The 20,175-nt window shown below is 38.2% G+C and overlaps 1 protein-coding gene and 1 pseudogene across 1 annotated transcript; both read right to left on the bottom strand.

Moving 5' to 3' along the window:
• Nucleotides 1-697: 697 nt before the first annotated feature.
• LOC147856723 (uncharacterized) lies at nt 698-19,082 on the bottom strand. The gene is made up of 11 exons (XM_087328356.1): nt 18,955-19,082; nt 18,428-18,582; nt 18,200-18,314; nt 17,068-17,409; nt 16,047-16,201; nt 14,404-14,521; nt 9,349-9,530; nt 8,738-8,867; nt 2,292-2,784; nt 1,928-2,217; nt 698-1,820 (listed from the first exon to the last, which is right to left on the bottom strand). The coding sequence occupies exons 2-11, from the start codon at nt 18,458-18,460 to the stop codon at nt 910-912; spliced, it is 2,769 nt and encodes a 922-aa protein (XP_087184482.1). The 5' UTR covers nt 18,461-18,582; nt 18,955-19,082; the 3' UTR covers nt 698-909.
• On the bottom strand, nt 10,383-13,994 carry LOC147856724 (uncharacterized; annotated as a pseudogene).
• Nucleotides 19,083-20,175: the final 1,093 nt, after the last annotated feature.

The following is a 20,175-nucleotide window of genomic DNA, read 5'->3' as shown; positions in this document are numbered from 1 at the left end:
AAAAACCTCTCGCATCAGAGGAGAAAATTCCAAGTCAAAGGATGTCTCAACAAGTTATCCATTGTTAAAGGCAAGATGTGAGTGAGATGAAAAATGTATACCAAACAAACTCCTAGCCCAATGTATTGTCTCTGATTCACTTATTATGAATAGATGAATTAAGAAAATAGTGTAGAAAATATAGATTTAAGAGATTTGAGAGGACGTGAATGAAGATTGAAGAACATTGGCATCAATGTAATTAAGATGAATGTATGTAAACACTTGCATTGCTCAATAAGGTAATCAATAATTCTTTAGTGTGCATTATGGTAATGTCAAGTGTGAATGTTTGTGGCATATCAAGTTGGGAAACATGGTGTTGCTCTTTCAAGAGAAAGCCCTATTGTATGCACAATTGCTAGCAATACAAAGCAAAGAATCAAAATTAAAAATAGTTGGGTATACCTCAAAGGTAGATAATGCTTTGTGAATGAAGATAGTACATAAGATACAAGGCACATAATGCTTTGTAATTGAAGATTTATGAATTCACTTTCACATAAGATATTCATGACTTTTTGAGAAGTGGATGACAATTTCCTTTACTTCTGGATCTAGGATACAACAATGTTAACAAGAAGCCTCACATGGTTGTGGACAAAAATTATGTGTTTAAATATCTTGCTTGTGGAGGGAAAAGTTAGTATTGATCAAGTTGGTTAAAAAGTGTCAATCATTAGGTGTGTCATCATGAAAAACGATGCTTCAGTGTACAAGAGCTAGCCATGTCTTACCTAGTTTTTTTAGCTTTATGTTTGAAATCTTGCTCAAACTAGATATTTTATCTCATTGTCCATGAGCTCAAGTTACTTTGAACATTAGTGTGATCAACTAATTCTTGTTAACCTAGTCCATTAAATCTTAGATTTAAAAAGATGTGCGTGAGATATGCGTAGGCCAGTATGTCGCAACAGGAAATTTGAGTACAAAACGCCTATTGCTGGGATGAGGACATGAACTTAGCCGAACACGGTAAAATGGTCCATAAAGTTCACCATCAAGCAGAACATCAAAAGGTTGGGAAGTATCTTGTGCCTCCACAATCACCCAAGTCACTTTGTAAGCACTAACCCAATTCACAATCTCATCAAGATGCTTGATCTTATTTGCCATTGTTGCATCCATCAAACATACATCGAGAAAACGACTACGAGGGTCACGTCCCAAACGACTGTCACAAGGCTTTGGAACATTAATAGCTTGAATTGCAGTGAAAGAGCATACATTTACCTTCTCCTCTCCCTCTTTACCTTCCCAATCAATAGGTTTGAATATTACTTTTGCTCGTAAAGAGTACACTGATGCAAATTGAGCTAATGAATCCTCATTAAGAGGATCAAGTGGCCTTCGTGGCATGGATTCCTGATGGGGACTGTTCATCTCTTTATGTTCGGAAACTGATGCTGCTGGAATTCCCATTTCAGCTCTGAGAAGAAAGGGTATTGTGCAATGGTAACTTTGGTTTCCATTATGATACCATCCTTCACAATTATATATACTTAATTTCAAAATGCATGCTGCATCAATGAGGTAATTTTGTATTTGCCGTGTGAGGAGTTTAGTTGGCGTCGATGTAATATCAAATTGGGCCTCATCAGCTTTGGATTGACTAATGTGAGGTACCATGGGTAGTTGATCAATCAGTGGCCGATAGAGAGTTGCATCATACCACAAGTCTCTCTGAGCTATGTATGTGGGCAACGTATTATTTTGTCCTAGTGGAATTAGATAAAAGAGTATGTCAATGGAACTAGCAGCATTCAACATCTTCATACCACCTAAAAAAATACCATTAACTTGATGAGCGATATTGGCTATGAAATAGCACACCACACATGGATATGCATATCCCATAACGATGTATCAGAATCATATATGCATTTACCTGCAAGCTTTCCAGAATATGTCAAACTCACATATCCAGCTAGTATGTAATGCAATGTGCCATCCCCACCTCCTAGTAACAGTTGAACTACTTCTTTTACTAAATGAGTAGAATCTGTTTTTCCATTCTCTTCTTCCTTTGCAATGATATCCATAAGTAGATCCTCTGCACCTGTTTTGCTGTAACGAGCGAGCATCGGTCCTGGTTGGGCATGAACTTCTACTACCTTTGTACTAACAGGTTTCCATTTTAGCTCTGGTGTAAAAAATACAAAGCTGATATCTTGCACCCTAAAGTAACAATCATGTCATGAATTTAGAAATGAACACAATAAACGACAATGGTGAAGAACAGAATTACAAACCGTTTTGTTAGAAATTCTATTGATGGTAGTTTTCTTTCTGGTACCAGTTGCGGGAGCTGGCCTAATATGTAAGTCTGTTCAAGATCTCGCCATATTTCCCCTATCCGAATTTTCCTGATATCTATTGCATCCTTCAATTGCTTGGAGTTGCTTGCATCTTCTATAACCTCAAGTAAAGCATCATAAAGTATTTTTACTATAGATGCTGGTAGTTTCCATAGCCAGGAATTCCTTCCATCTTGAATCATATTCTCAGCTCCTGAATTTTCAAGGATGAACAGGCTAATGAGAAGCTTTGCATCTATAATTTCATCAGGTGTTGCTTGACGAGCATTATCACATTGTAGAAGTGATTGAAATAGGGCACCATTTTGACAAGTCATGTTCACAACAATAGATCTGCTCTTTTTGCCTTCTGAACTTTCACTACCTCTTTTTCTTTTAGGTATGAATTGTACATCACTCACCATGAATCGGTGTTGAAGTGCATACCCTGCATAAAAGTAAAGACATGAGAAAACACTCTCATTACAAAATGCCATGAAAGGGATGGCATCAATAGCTTCCAATATTAAATATATGCCTTAAATAAACATGTCTTTCCATAGTTCTAAAAATGAATCAAGTAAACACATTAACAATTAATACATTCATAATTTCTATACATGAGAGCACCTCAACTGTAATGTAGCAGACCCTCCCGAGACGCGGCCCTTAATTGAATGAAATGAGCATTCAATAACTTAAAGATGGCTACCTACCTTTGATCAGAGGTCGTATGACTATGCAAAACTGAAGGAGAACTCAACAATGTAGACAGTAATCAAGGCTAATTCTGTGGTTTATCCCACACATTTGGAATTTCAAGTAGTAGACATTGCACAAGTAGAGTCTAGGAAAGAGACACACATGCAGCTATCGCAAGATGGAAAACTGGCCGAAGCTCATGAGGAGAGTGAAATTCCTTACCATTTGCTTTGCGTTTGTCGTTAATCATGAGGTTTCTTCTACTTTGTAAATATTTAACACAATAGAATTTTGATGCATTATTATCCCCTTTATGCATGCATGGACTGATTCCAATAGTGGCAATGAGTTAACACTAATGATGACAACAACTGAGTAATGAGTCAAGGATTGGAGCAGAGAAAAAAAAGCATGAACGTGTACCATCAGCCCAAGACTATTGTGTGAGCTTTCATCTTGATTCGGAATTTGTGATATATTTTCTTGGGATATTATGGGGCCTACCATAGATATTCCATGACAAACACATCCATTGCAAGTGCATGCCACCTCTCTCTCCCTCTCTCCTAATCCTCAGTGTTGAACAATGGCCATGTTTGTCTGCGTTTTCTGCAATGTCTGATCCTCTACGTTTTCTGCCAAATCTGATTCTCTGCATTTTCTGCCAAGTCTGATCCTCTGTGTTTTCTGCCGATTAGGAATTCCTGAAATCTATATTGTTCGCTCTGCCCTATGCATTTCATACCCTGTACCTGCTGTCCTAAGACACCATGGAGTCTGAATGGACAGAAAATAAAAATATGGATCTCAACACACACGAAGAGGGTCCAGATCCATGGAAGACCCCAAGAAGATACCATAGACGAAAAGGACGGGATGGAAGCAGCCCGAATAGCGTTAAGAGGGCGCATAAGGCACCCAAAACACAAGCTCCATTTGACATTCCATTTGATGTCGAAAATGGAAAACATAATTTGTTACGCAGATCAATCTTATCATAGAGGATATAGAAAGAGCACTAAAAGAAGAAGTGAAAAAGGAGATAGAGAAACAGAAAACAGAGTTGTATGCCTCTCTCAAGTTTGAGTTATTAGAAGAAATGCCGAAAGACATAACAAGCCATGTCAAGAAATCAAACTTAGAGCTCAAGGATGACATGACACAATTTCCTCAAATAAGGTTGAGTTAGCAACTATACAAGTCGATTTAGAAAAAAGACAAGAAGCAATGGAAAAATGCATCTCTACAGTTAAAGTCAATGTCACTAAGGAAATGCAAACATGGGCAGACATGGCCAAAGATGCCAAAGTTCAAGTTGAGCATGCCCAAAAAGAAATTAAAGCAAATGCTCCTTGGATAGAGGTAGTGAAAAAGCAAACAGGAACATCACTGGATAGGATGGAAATGATGAATCCTACATTAGAAGAAGTAACCAAGAGGAAATCTCGTGCGTTGCATGTACAAGTGGTTGGTTGGGCCGAAAAAGGAAGCCCACAAGAAGATACGAGGTATCTTGGAACAAAGATTGGGGCATCAAATATTCCATTTGCTTCAGCGTGGAGGGTGGGCAGAGATGAGTCTAGAGCTAAAGCCCTTATTATCCGCTTCATGGATATTGACAAGAGAAAAGCTTTCCTATCTAAAAGAAAGGCACTCAAGGGCAAGGAAATATACTTATGATCTCACTACAGCTCAAGTGGCAAACTGCAAAGAAAATATGCCATGAGTGCTTGATGCAAGACAGGAAGGAAAATGAGTTGTATATAGAGATGGTAAGGTCATTATTGCAAAGAAGAGAATCGCATGATGATATATGGCCTATGAGACCCTACGCATGACTATATGGAATTGCAACAGCTCTCTACAGACAGATGTCGGATATTTTCAAGACACCTTCAAAGACACAGATATTTCTATGTATATAGAGACCCACTAGTGCATGGGTTGCAAACTCCCTGATGTACAAGGATATAGATGGGAGTCAATATGTCGTCCCCAACCGCGGACACCAAGAAGCACTAGAGGTTCAGGAGGAGTGGCTGTGTTATACAAAAAGGAGCTCCATGATAAGAGTGCATGTTGTCCATAAGGACGTAGATGCACGTTACATGTGGATACGAATCATAAGAGGGGATCCTAGGGAGCTATATATTGCAATTTGCTACTTTCCACCTGCCTACTCAAGGTTTGCACCTCTAGGTGAATCACCATATCTACCATTATATGATGATACCATAAAATTTGCTACTATGGGGGATATAATACTATTAGGAGACTTTAATGCACGAACCAAGGATGAACAAACAACTATATTTGACATCAACACATCAACAAGGCTGTTTATGGAGAAGTTATGGCAGAAGCGGTTGGTCTAAAGCGACAAGCTCAAGATATGAGTGTTGTAACTGAATATGGCAAACACTTTCTAGCCTTGGGAAGTGTGCATGGATTTGTGATATATAATGGATTGTCACAATGGCCTGGATCGGATGCTTTGACATGTTGGAACCCAAAAGGAGGTGCAAGCACAGTCAATTATCTAATGGGATCTCCATCTCTCATACCTAAAATAAAAGAGTTCACTATATCGGGTAGACCTATTGGCTTGGCAGCAGATCATGTATATCTATGCTTCGAGGTAAAGGATGGATGTTCAAGGGATGTATATGCTAAGGAGAGTAGGCTGGCTAAGTATCGATTTACTTGCGAGACAATTGATGTGTATTGTTGTGGACATAGAATGAACTATACGTATCATACGTGCATTCGCATTCGAGAATGATTTAATCAAACATGTATGGTAAATCATCTTGAAGTTGGATTTGATTGATTATGGTCTATATTATATATTGATTCACTCTCAATCCCAATAAGTGGACTCCAATCCATTGTGAACCACCAACATAAGTATGGTGTGAACCAACACCTTGCTCCCATTGCTAGCACACATCTTTAATAGAGCCATGTGTGAAGGTTTCCCTACTAGATGGACTCAGCATACCATTGTGCCAATCCTCAACAATGGAGACCCCATGAGGCCAACAAACTATAGGACAGTCATGATTGGCCATTACTTGGCTAAACTATATGCTTGATTCTAGAATCAGAATTGAGTATATGGCAGAGCAGAATGGCTGCCGTTCAGCTGGACAAGCAGGCTTTCGGACGGGGTTCACAACCTTGGACCACATATTGACCCTCTGGGCTGTTATTGAGGAGGGCGGAGCCCATAATAAGAGGATTTATTGCTGCTTTGTGGATTTCCGAAAAGCCTTTGACACTGCCACGTGCTCGGCTTATGCAGCGGCTAGAAGCCCTTGGTGTTCCTATAGATATGCAATGGGGAATCTATGCACTCTATGAATCCGTGTCAAGAAAAGTGCGGTCTTCCGAGAATTTATTAGAGGCGGTGGCTAGCACCATCAGAGTGAAGCAAGGATGCCCACTATCACCCACTCTCTTCGGTCTCTATATAGATGAGGTATCACATTACATAGAGAGATTCGGGGGTTCGGGAGCATGCCCAGCAGGTATAGCTATACAAATATTACTATATGTTGATGATATTGTGCTGATTTCTGATTCTCCGAAGGGACAACAAAGACATCTAAATGCCTTAAAACTATTTTGTATGGACAAAGGTTTGTCAATAAACATGGATAAAAATAAAGTGATGGTGTTTAACACCACTCAACATGGGTAACAAGATCAGAACCGAAATTTTTCTTGGGAGAGGAAAACGTGGAATACACACCCTCCTACACATACCTAGGAGTAACATTTACAGGGCCTAGGTTCTCCTTACAGGAGGCTGCTTGTGCCTAACTTTCTCATGGATATGCGGCCCTTGGTGCTCTCGAAAGACAATGTGCACATTTGCAGTTCCAAGTGCCACAAACTAAGCTGTGGTTATTTGATACACTTGTCACACCAACGCTTCTCTATGGAGTAGAAACATGGGGAGTGACTCTTAACAAGGCAAATCATTGGAAAGATTTAGAGAGACCTTTAGTGTCAATGATTGCTCGCATGATAATGAGCAAACCATCGGTGCCCCATGATATAATCCGAGCAGAGACGGGAGCAGCACCTATAATCACCGAGGCATTGTTTCGATCAGTGACATTTATCCAACGACTTTGGGAGTTGCCTAAGCAAAGGTACCCAAGGTTGGCACTTATGTCATCAAGACAACTGGCTGAAAATGGAGACGTTCATTGTTGGTATGCTGAAACGCAACAATGGTTCAAGTCACATGGCATGAGTATAGACGCATTACCCCCGTTCCAATATAGCTTGGACTGTTCCCATCTGAATATGACCAAAGCGGAAAAGAATAGAGTGATCCAAACAGATATTATTAACTTGAAAAACAAGATAACATGGATCAGCCCCAAAATACCACTTTGTATGAAGATGGCCCACTATAAAACACATCGGAGGATGGATTCATCATCAAGCCAGCATACATGGACATACATATATCCTATGCGCTGTGCAATGTGATAGGACAGCTGCGAAGTTCATCACATCAGTTACAGATTGAGGTAGGCAAATATACACAAACACCTCTAGAAGAAAGAATTTGTCAATTGTGTCATCAAGGAGTGGAATCTGAAGAACACTATGTTTGTCACTATAGTGTCTTTTATGAAATCAGAGAGAGATACCATTGCCTCTTTATACAAGGCTTCGGCCTTCTACTCAAGGTAATAGAATATGAGGACCAACGGTGCCTAGGATTTTTCTTGCTAGAGCTCAAGAGACATCAGGAAAAGTTGTTAAAGAATACAGCCACACAAACTCATCCACAAAGAACAATCACAACGTTCTTTAGCCTCATCACTCCTAATGCTACAAGTCAATCAAGGGATACACAAATGGGCTCCCGACCACAACATAACAAAGGGGTTACAATAGATCAGGCGATAACAATTTGTCATGCACATAGACCCCGGCCCCATGGACCACGACCTCAACACCATTGTCATCAACAGATAAAGGCCATTATCTCCCGTCATCATAGGTGCTTCCCTCACTTCAGAGACATTTCCAATCTGGATCAACCTATGCTAGAGATCTTTCGAAGACAAAAGATACAATATATCTAACTTAAGAATCTCACATGTGCCGAAAACCAGATTCCCTCATCTCTTTTCATCTTATTTACTTTTTTCATTAAGTGTATTGTATGTATACATGTTAAAATTGGGTCATAAAAGTCATGAATCATCCCAAGGACATCCATTACACAAATGACTACCTTCATTATTATTATTATTATTATTATGCGGACATGGGCAGTGATGATGCATACATTACATGGTATCCAAGAACAACTTCAGGATTCCATTGACTGGATTATAAGTGATGTATATTCGGAAACCACAAAAACCAAGGCATTTTATTCATTATGGAAAATTTTCACTTATGCCTCTAGGATCACCTTATGAGATTTTAATTCTTTTTTGCACCATAGTGCTTGTATTCTTGTAACCTTTATTATATAAATGTTATGTTTTTGGGTTCTTCCCTTTCTTACAATAATCACAACTACTATCAATACAACTAGTTAACCAATCAATATAATATATCTAGATTTCCTTTATTTTTAAAATAGTTTGATTGATTTATTATATCATAACTTTATTTCAGGTTGTATTGCATGTCACAATTGTCAAAAGATTTGAAACGCGTACCAGGAGCTTTGCCTTCCAAATTGATGGCATTGTATGTCTCTATAACATGGTGACCAACTGGATTAGGCCAACCCATAAGTCCTTTCACCGCATTGATTAATTGAGAATAAGTTGTATCACATACGAAAGTCTGTTTGTTAAAACAAATATGAGTACATAATACTCAAGATTTGGGATCATATATTTGTTCAGGGGGGTATTATGTAGCTTATTGTATTATAAGACTTAATAAATTCATATTTCTTTTACATTCCTAATTCCAAAAAACTATCTATGAAACTATTCATTCTGACATGGCACTAAAATTCAAACTACACAATTCTCCTCATCCAAATAAATTCCATTAAAATGGTAACAAAGAGAACTCAAGTGCAACCAAGGACAAAAATGTCCTGCTAAAAATTTTAGAACTCAATATAAGGTCGAGTTATAAACAAAACCTGAGCTATAAAACTATGTTACTAGACGAATTTAAGTTCTGACACAACTACTTATCTGATAACACTGTTTATTTGAAATTAGACATGTACTTTAATATCTACTCAAAGAACTTCGAGTTGTACAAACATAAGCCTGAAAATAAATTGAGAACAATGATTTGTTTTACATACCAAAGACAGGAAGCTACGAATCATGTATAGAACGCACATTATTTGAAGCTCATGAGATGGAGCCACAATTGTTGAAGGATCCTTTTGAATCAGATCTAGACATTTTAGCAGTACTCCAATAATCTCTACACCATGCCCATCTAATGCACAATCTTGCAGCCACAAATACAGCCATCCAGCACCTACATAAATACCTCATATTCACAACCCTTAAAATAGCTGCTCCTTGAACATTGCATGACTCAGCAATAATCTAATCTTAATGGTTCATATCTTTTGAGTAATATTATTTTAAATAGGACAAACAATAAAATTAGCATAAACATTTTCTATTTGATATTTGCACTCACTTTCCAAATATTTCTCATCATCACTTGCCTCGCTGTCTCATATAGGTTATACACATCCAAAATCCTTTTAGAGAACTAAATACAATAACCAGAACTTTGAAAAAGAAAATTTTAGCCATTTGAGCTAGCACCTCAAATGAGGAGCAGCTATTGTGCAACCCAACCATATGGGTCAATAAGCTGTTAATGCACGAAATCATAAATGAGTAGGACAGAATGTATTTAGGAAAGAGGGGAGTAGGGTAATAGGATTGACTAGTCAGGTCACCTAGAAGAATATTCTGTGGGCAAGTTGAGATGTACTATCTAGCACTCGCTTGTATCTAGGGAGCTGGGTCATATTAAATGACAATTCAGTTGATAGAAAACGAATACCCCCACTACTATCAACTGACTTTCACATTTGATGTGACACTAAGACCAAACAGAGAATATAATCCACTCTCTATCTCTTACACAGTGGCTGTGTCTGTTATCTGTCCCCACTTATTTTGTAGTCAACTTATCCAGATCCCATGCGTGAGCACATGGGTGGACTACCATTGCGAGCTACTCTCATATGTAAGAGAAAGTTTGTTTTCATATATACATCTTTGTGATTATAACTGTTTTCATATATACATCTTTGTGATTATAACTCTATATGCCTATCTAATCGATTCTCAACATTTCTAACAGCCACATCTATATTGAGACTAAAGAGTGAATGATGGTGAGCATCCTTGTTTCACTCTTATGATAGTCAGTCTCTGACAACCCCTTCGGAGATCCCACTTTTCCTAACATGGATTCATACAGGGCATAGATTCCCCATTTCATATCTACAGGATCACAAAGGGCTTCTAGTTGTTGCATAAAACAAGCACACGGTAAGTTGAAGGCCTTTCAGAAATCCAAAAATCAAAAATATATCCTCTTTTTATGTGCCTTGCCCACCTTGATAAGGGTTCAATATGTGATACAAATTTGTGAACCCTTTTCGAAATCCTACCTATCCAGATAACTATAGCAATTCCTCTTTGCCCATATACTAAATTCTGATTGTAGGATTGTAGGATATCATTTGGCCAAGTAATGGTCAATCATGATTGTCTTATTATTGCTCAGTCATGGGGTCTCCACTCTTCAAGATTGGCAGAATGGTATGTTCTGTCCAGCAAGAATGGCAACCTTCATACACATCTCTATTAAAGATGTGTGCTAGCAATAGGAGCAAGATATCCTGGGCACAGATTACGTGGTCATCTACCAATCCATCATGAACTTGAGCCTTCCCAATTTGTAATTGATCAATGACATTCCCTTCATTTTTTGGAGTAAACAACATGGATTCATGTGAGCCATGTGGGTGGGGACATGAGAGCTGCATGAGGATATCATATAGTACCTTTCCATATTCATGCCACACCTGAGGTAAGATCAATTGTGTCGTAGGTTTCCTTTCATTAAATATTTTCCACGCTCTTATACTCTTTCTTCTCCTAGGAACAAGCAATATAGAAGAAGATATGAGTTCTTCTTCCTCCCAAGGTGTTGGAAGGTTGCTCTTGCTTATTTATGTACAGATTCCCCGAGTTACTTTCTGTTGCAAGCATCTCCTTATATCACAACAATTTCTTTATCATACCAACTATTTGGTATAACTTTACCAAGTTTGGGTGCATTGCCTGTTATGTGGGAAAAGGCATTCTTGGCTGCCATATGCAATGACTTGATAATCCTTGCATGACTTCCTCAAGGGGTTTAGAAGAATCCAAATCTAGCATGTCATTGTATACTTCACAACTATACACATCAACTGTCTTCCCTGTTAAATTGGTTTTCGCCAGCCCACTCTCGTTCTTTGCATATACATCCTCTATAGATCTACCCTGCACCTCAAAGCATAGATATGTGTTGGATATAATCAATGATCAGCCCAAAGTTGTAAATCTATCCCCATATGTGCTCTTAGAGTGCACATTTTGTGATAACGCCCCAAATGAGGAGCGGCTAGTGTGCAACTCGACCATATGGGTCGATAAGGTGTTAATCTAGGAAACTACAGATGCGTAGGACACAATGGACTTAGGAAAGAGCGAAATAGGTAATAGGTAATAGTGTGCAAGTTACGATGTACTTAGTCTTGAAGTATGTGCCATTGACTTCAAGATAAGTACTATCTAGCACTAGCCTGTATCTAGGGAGTTGGGTCATATTAAATGACAAGTCAGTTGACAGAAAAGGAATATCTCCACTACTATCAACTGACTTGCACATTTAATGTTATACTCAGACCAAACATAGAATATAATCCACTTTCTTACACAGTGGTTGGATTGATCATCAGTCCCCACTAATTTTGGAGTGAGTTGGTCCAGATCCCATCTAAGCTCTAAGGTGTGAGCGCATGGGTGAACTACCATTGTGAGCTACTCTCATATGTAATAGAAGTTTTGTTTTCATATATCCATCTCTGTGGTTGTAACTCTATATACCTATCTAATCGATTCACAATATTTCTAACATGGTATCGGAGCTGAGAGGTTGATCTCGATTAGGTATATACGGGTAGTTGTTGTCTAGCAGCACAGAGAAATACAAAGAAAGAAAGAAAGAGAAAGATATATTAACGTCTTTTAAGAGGCCAAAATGGCCTATAAGACCAAATAAGAGATTACATCTTGAGTGTTGTCTCGTCTTTGAGAGCAAATCAAAATAAATTAATATTATACAGTAAATATAAAAGTAAGTAAGATGAAAAGAGAAGAAACGAGGGAATCTGGTTTTGGGCACATGCGAGATTCTCAAGTTAGGTCTATTGTACCTTTTTTCTTCGAAAGATCTCTAGCATAGGTCGATCCAAAATGGAAATGTCTCCGAAGCGAGGGAAGCACCTACGATGGCGGGAGATAATGGCTTTTATCTGTCGATGACAAGGGTGTCGAGGTCGTGGTCCATGGGGCCAGGGCTTATGTGCACGGAAAATTGCTATTGCCCGATCAATTGTAACCCCTTTGTTATGTCCTGGTCTGGAGCCCATTTGTGTATCTCGTGATTGACTTGTAGCATTAGTAGGAGTGATGGGGCTAAAGAAAGTTGTGATTGTTCTTTGTGGATGAGCTTGTGTGGTTGTATTCTTCAACAACTTTTCCCGATGTCTCTTGAGCTCTAGCAAGAAAAGGCCTAGGCATTGTTGGTCCTCATGGTCCATTACCTTGCATAGTGGGCCAAAGCCTTGTTTAAAGAGTCAATGGTATCTCCCTCTGATTTCATAAAAGACACTACAATGACAAACATAGTGTTCCTCAAATTCCACTCCTTCATGACACAATTGGCAAATTCTCTCTTATTTGGTCTTATAGGACATTTTGGCCTCTTAAAAGACGTTAATATTTCTTTCTTTCTTTCTTTCTTTCTTTCTTCTAGAGGTAGTCGTGTATATCTGCCTACCTCAATCTGTAGCTGATGTGATGAAGTTCGCAACTTCCCTATCACACTACGCAGCGCATAGGATAGATGTATGTCCATATAAGGTGGCCTGATGACGAATCCATCCTCCGATGTATGTAAGAAGTGCGACTTATAGTGGGCCACCTTTTTACCAAGTGGTATTTTGGGGCTGATCAATGTTATCTTGTTTTCCAAGTTAATAATATCAGTTCGGATCACTCTATTCTTTTCCACTTGGGTCATATTTAGGTGGGGAGAATCCACGCTATATTGGAACGGAGGTAGTGCATTTATACTCATGCCATGTGACTCAAACCATTGCTGCATTTCAGCATACCAACAATGAGTGTCTCCATTTTCAGCCAGTTGTCTTGATGACATAAGTGCCAACCTTGGGTACCTTCGTTTAGGGAGCTTCCAAAGACGTTGGATAAATGTCACTGATCGGAACAATGCCTCGGTTATTATAGGTGCTGCTCCCATCTCTGCCCGGATTATATCGTGGGGCACTAATGCTTTGCTCCTTATCATGCGAGCAATCATTGACACTAAAGGTCTCTCTAAATCTTTCCAATGAATTGCCTTGTTATGACTCGATCCCCATGTTTCTACTCCATAGAGAAGAGTTGGTGTGACAAGTGTATCAAATAACCATAGCTTAGTCTGTGACTCTTGGAACTGCAAATGCGCACATTGTCTCTCAAGAGCACCAAGGGCTGCATATCCATGAGAAAGTCGGGCACAAGCAGCCTCCTATAAGGAGAACCTAGGTCCTATAAATGTTACTCCTAGGTATGTGTAGGAGCGTGTGTATCCCACCTTTTCCTCTCCCAAGAAGAATTCGGTCACACATGGGTAGGTCATGCTACTAGAGGTGTAGAAAATTACCACAAGGAGACAAATGTAACCTAGGTGCCCCTCCGTTGACGTCTCTTAAGTTATATATTGTTGTTGAGTCTCTTGTTGATACATAGTGAAGAAATCCATAACTTCTGTTGCTAATGGGGAGAACCTTCAGATCCCAATACAACATTGGACTAATTTTACAATATCAGCATTACAATACTCTTTCTTAACTAAGCCATAGAGCTGAATTACACGGCATAAAAGCTCTCTCTAGGTAACATAAAGAAAGATGAATTAGACAGGAATACATTTCACATAAAAGATAAACAAATTTCATTAACCATAAAAAGAAAAAAAGAAGTTTGATTTAGGAAAATAAAACCAAGAGTCATTATTATCCAATAGGAAATGTGGACAATGTCATTACCAATTATGCAGTTATTTAAAGCTGATATATGGCTAGCGATGCATGCTGCGCAATGTCCAACCATGGTTGCTAAGGATCTTCGTTTCTCTTTCTTGTTGAGTTTTAAGATATGTAGAACCTGTGATATAGTGATAAATATTCATGGGATTTTCAAGTTCATAAAGAATAAAACAAAATGGTATGAAAATAAGAAATTTCTATGCACATACACTTGAGTCTACTAGTTTTAACATTTATAGCTTGGAAGGAATGGGTGATAAAATGGAGACAATAACATACAATTATACAGGTGACATCTGATTTAGGCATATATGAGATATGTGGAAGTTTAGCAATGGCTTTAGGTATATCCATATCTCATCAGCTAGTCAAAATCCCACCAGAAAAGGAAAAACGAGATGAAAGCTATCACAAACGAAAAGGATGATATGCTGAGAACAGTTCTCAAATTCTAGACAAATCTAGGTAACCTAGGATACATTGACAATTTTTAATATTTTTATGTTTGAATATTGTAGCAAAAATCTGCCATCCAATACTTAAGCATATGTTCAAAAATAAACATAACATACCAGAAGGTTCATTTAGTTCTCCACACTATTTGACCCCCCAGAAATGGTATGACCCCAATAATGCCCCTTGACAGATGCATTTACCTTCTCACCGTAGAACTATATCCGTTCAGCCTGCTGTCCTATAAATGTACAACTGAGTGAATATAAATACATCAAACTACCCATTTTGAAGACAAGAAATTCCAGTTTCTATTATGATAAATCGCTCTGCATATTTATTAGATAAGAGGTTGATAAAGGGATGTTGAAAAGGAATTGAGAGGATTCCTTTACCCATCTACTCCTCATCTAGGTCATTATCATCAATTGCTTTCATCCAAACAAGCCAAATATACATCAATAATTGAAACAGTAATGAGAAAAATGACGGCAAATGAATAATGCACCATTGCAGAACAACTATAAAGCATTAATTAAGTTGAAGAAAAGTTTATATATTGAATATGTAGCTAAAACAGAATGTTATGTATGAAAGTGTGTTGAAGGGGCATAAGGATGTTAATAAATTACCAGACATTGCCAGCAAGACAATGAAAGTACTGAGATTATTCCATACAGACTACGCTGAAGGATTCTTTTGATCAATTATAGCATATAGACATTATAAACTATGGCATTACATGATACAATCCAATGTAATCTCTAGTTATTTGCATTGTAGCATGTGCTTCACTGGTGCAGGCAATCGAATATGTATTTCTGTTGTGTCATCGATAATCTTCGAATACAAACGACAATATACCCTTAAAGCCTACTCTATTTCAACATAACCAGGGAATCTCTCATCCACATAATACAAGACAAACAGTCTGAAAGGGATTATCTGTGTTGAATTACAAAAGTCCTGCAGTCCAATGTAATAGGGAATAGGTAGCCTGAGAGACAGACATATATAATCTTCTCGATCTTTTCATTCCTTACTATGTTTTTTAATTCCATACTGTTCTTCAATTATTTTCAAAGTGTGCATAGAGAAATATATGCTCATAACATAACGTTATAAAATATTGCATTCCATAAAACATTTCTGAGGTAAATTCACTTTTTGAATAAAGGTTTGGGTCTCACCGTTTGTTGCCAGGTACGATGTTGTTTGCCATGAGTGCTCTCTGTCATCATTTGAAGAAGATGTTTAACACTTGGTTTTTCCAGATTTAGGTCATGGTAAAGGGAAAGCAGTAAGATTGTGTTCAATATGGAACCTTTCATGGTCGTTTTAATATCCATGTTGTAATAGGGAACACAATATATCAGAGAAGTTAGGCAGAAAGAGTTTCCTCAATTAGCTTTAAAATGAAAAATTTAAACTCAAGAGTTGAAATAAATTTCTGAAAAGACGAAGTGAACAATCTTCATCCAAGTCAAAACATAGAAGAATCCTTTCCAAAATGTGTTAGGGTTGTGGCCAAGGACAAGATAAAATGATAGAAGAGTAAGAAAAGAAGAGAGAAATAAAAGGAGAATAAAATGATGCATGCATCCCTGGTGGCCAAGGATACGATACTTAGTGCATGCATGCAATCCCACAACCATCCATGTAATCCACATAGAAAGATGCCCACCAGGGATAAGCATTCACATCACAATCCAGGGGAGGCTCACTCAAAGCAAGATATATAGAAGTCTCAGGGCAGAAAAGAGAGAGGAGCTGAATGAATGGTGAGAACAGCAGCATGTTCATGTTAGTTACAACCATGCAACAGAACTCATTTGTGTGCAACAGTCTACTTAATTCATGCCCATGCAAAAGTATATATCTATAAGGGATACCCGGCTACATTTGAGTTGTGCAGCCATGTTGACCATATACTTTGTCAAACTTGGTACTGATTCTTCCTAAAGACTTCCTAGATGTTTTCCCAGATGTTTCAATGAAGAAGCATAATTGCTACACCAACGTATCAGCCCCTATGATTCAGGTAAACAGCACAACATAAGTCACTGTACATAGACGCATTAACGATCTAAGCAGAATTTCAAAAGGGTAAGTCAAAATGCAAGGGTTTCTAATATTGTATATAAGTTCCATTGTCACACAATCACAAAGATTCTTGTATTTACAAAAAAGGAAAATTCAAGTAAAGGATACTAAATAAATCTTTTTCAGTTGGAGGAAGGCGAAATGCACGCTCTACTGCAGGAGACCCAGGTAAGCATATTGTAACTCTGTCATTGGAACGGTATATGAGCCCAAAAGTCCATGAGCATCTAGATCTTGAAAGTTTATCACCTTCCGCATCATCTCGATCAAGCTCGTTAAGCCTCTTTAGCAATGCCTCAAGAAATGATGTTACAGCTTCAACCTGATTCATCTTAATCCAAAATATGTGGAATTTTTTTGCCGGCATAACAGGAGGTGGGGGCTGGAAGTTGACTGTTGCCTTCTGTGATTTGACAAAGCCCAATGTTTTTGTGGACCTACTTCTGAATTCTGATTAGAAATAAATTGTTACATCAATTATATCCTCAGCATAATAAACTAAACAAAATTCTTACAGCAACCAATTACTGAATTTACTATTTCTCGTCCTGAAGAAAGCAGCCCATCAATTCGAAGTTAAAAAAAAAGAATTTCAGAGAGTTCACTGTTGGAATAAAGATATACAAGATCAAAAGGTTATGAGACCATACTGATAAGGCGGGCTACAGTTTATGTGAGTCTACATCTATTATTTTGGCGATCTTACGATACTACCCGAAAAACTCTATGCAGTGTAAAAATTGATTGAAAATTTACACCCACTTTGTGAGAAATATCTTGGACCCAGAAAATATTCCTTACTTATCCAAACCCAAGTGCTTTAATACACAAGAGAGAACAGAAAACTTTCTTACAGAGGAAAAGGTGAAAGAAAATATAGATGAAAAAGAAAAACAAATCACATCCTCACACATGCAACAACTGTAATATAACAGTGTTCAACAAAAAAGTAGAAAAATTAAAATGTATCGTCTGGGTAATTTTTCTATACCCATCATAGTTTAAACACATGTCTCAAAAAATGAGAATCACAAAACCATCTCTCTACATTCAATACCTCTAAGAGGATCATGAAAAGAAGAATGACGTGCATACACACAAGAACAAAAGCAATACAGTCTTCAAAATCAAATTTAAACTAGAACCCCATTCATATTTTGTAGAGCCACGACCTTAACATATTTATTATATAAATTTTATTGAATTCAGATGTGGAGGTTGAAGCATGAGCTTAACATACTTCTAGTTCCAGTGATATCATCATTGTAAGTCCCTTTAATGATGAAATTGATCTCGTTGTGCAAATCCTTGCCATGTTTCTCTGCCTTCCCATGGGTCCACAGGAATGCAAATGCCTGAATAAGTAGCCACAACCATTGGAAAGATAGAAAAAATGCATAATCAACCGTTAAAAAGAACAGATATTTATTCCCGAGTTTGCGAGAAACAAAACAAACGAAGTATGCACCTTGCTAGTAGTAGCAGCACCAGTAGGGGCCATGAATATTGCTGTTGATGATGTTCTTCCTGAAGAATGCTACAAAAACTCCCTCCAGGATTTGAGGGTGTGGTGTTCGATAATTAATCATCTGACTCAATCAAAATTGCAGGCGAACATCATTCCTAGGCATGCATTACCTGTTACATTTATTAGGAATTTGCTTCCAATGATAGATACCAAGGAAATGTATCTCGCAATTAGCTCTAAAGAAATCAATCTTGCATAGTCAAATGTATGTATACTGAAAACACCAAGTAAAGAGAGGTGATGGATTCAAAGACAAAGAAGACAGATTCTTGTGATTAAAAAAGAGAGAGAAAGGGGGTTGAATCATCATCATCAATATTGCCCACGCAATATATAACTAGGAGAAATAAGTGATTGATCCATGGTTAAAAGGGGCCAGTAAGATGCCATTCAAACTCCACCATTAAATCAAGATAAAAGAAAGCTTGATCTTCGTGAAAGTGACCTGGTGAGTCAGGAGTACTTACCGTGAATGGCAAAAGTGTTCGATGCTTAGTGCCCGGGCTCAGGATTCAGAAGTAAAAGACGGTGCTCGTCGACAGAAGGCGTGCAGGCTGCAGCTCGAGAGTCGACAGAAGGAGGTGCTGGTCGCTGAACAGGCGCGCAGGCTCTCTCTCTCTCTCTCTCTCTCGACTTCTAACTTCTAACCAACTACTGAAGCCGTGCGAGCCGAACTCAAACCGGTTAGGGAGAGCTCACACCTGAACCAAGCCGAGTCGAACCACCAAACCGTTTAAAAGCAGTTTAACGGCTCAGGTCAGGCTTGAGCCAAGCCATCTCCGACTCCTATCGACGACGGCCAGTAGTGAGTGTGTCCACAAGGGAAGGAACTTGGATTAAAGAGGTAGTACTTCGACAAATCCAAATTGTTTGAAGTACTAATGTCGGACTTACATCGTGAGAATCAATCATCTGTGAAGCTCACACGAAATCCAACGATGAGTGACCACGACACCATTCGACACATTGTCTCCTTCAAGCATCGTGTGTTTTATAGCGACGTGCTAATCGAAGACAAAAAAATAGAGTTAAAGTTCACGCCATCAACCTCGGTGTGGACCGATTTTCTTATGAATCCAATTTCAAGTCTAAAAAGAAAAGAAAAAACTTATTGTGTTGCAAGAATATAGGCCTACCATAATTTTCTAAAGTTGGCGAAAATGATATGGTGTTTTGATTATTTCCTTAGGGGAGAGTGTTAAAATAAATAATGAAATAATAAAACAAACAAATAAATTGTAAATATTAAAAGACATTGACGGTGCCTCACCTAAGAGACATTATATCTCCTACGAAAGACACATTTCGCAAATGTTTGTTGCATCATTGTACATTTGTTTGATTGAATGGAATCAATACACTAACCTTATAGAAAATTTGTGATCTACGTTATTCCTATACTCCTACAAATTCCTCTTTGATTGTTACCTCCTTGACATCATTGCATCTTTCTACCATGACACATTCGGGTTGAATGTTTTGTTGGGAAACATGTCCCTCCGGATGGGAAGAGAATAATCGATTTGGTGAGTAACTCGGTCAAGGCCGAAACCGAAATCGAGGACACAAGGGTAATTCGGCCAAGGCCGAAATCGAAATCGAAACCGAAACCGAAATCAGTTCGGAAGATTATAATTGTAAATAGTCTAAAATGCCTCTTGGGGGCTATACTTGTAAATAGCCAGAAA

This window comes from Azolla caroliniana, unplaced genomic scaffold (genome assembly GCF_043228905.1).
Source record: "Azolla caroliniana isolate FFs.n. ecotype wild unplaced genomic scaffold, voAzoCaro1.0.p SCAF_12, whole genome shotgun sequence".
NCBI classification, from domain to species: Eukaryota; Viridiplantae; Streptophyta; class Polypodiopsida; order Salviniales; family Salviniaceae; genus Azolla; species Azolla caroliniana.
Note: the sequence above shows the minus strand (reverse complement) of the source record. Positions and strands in the feature narration are given on the sequence as shown.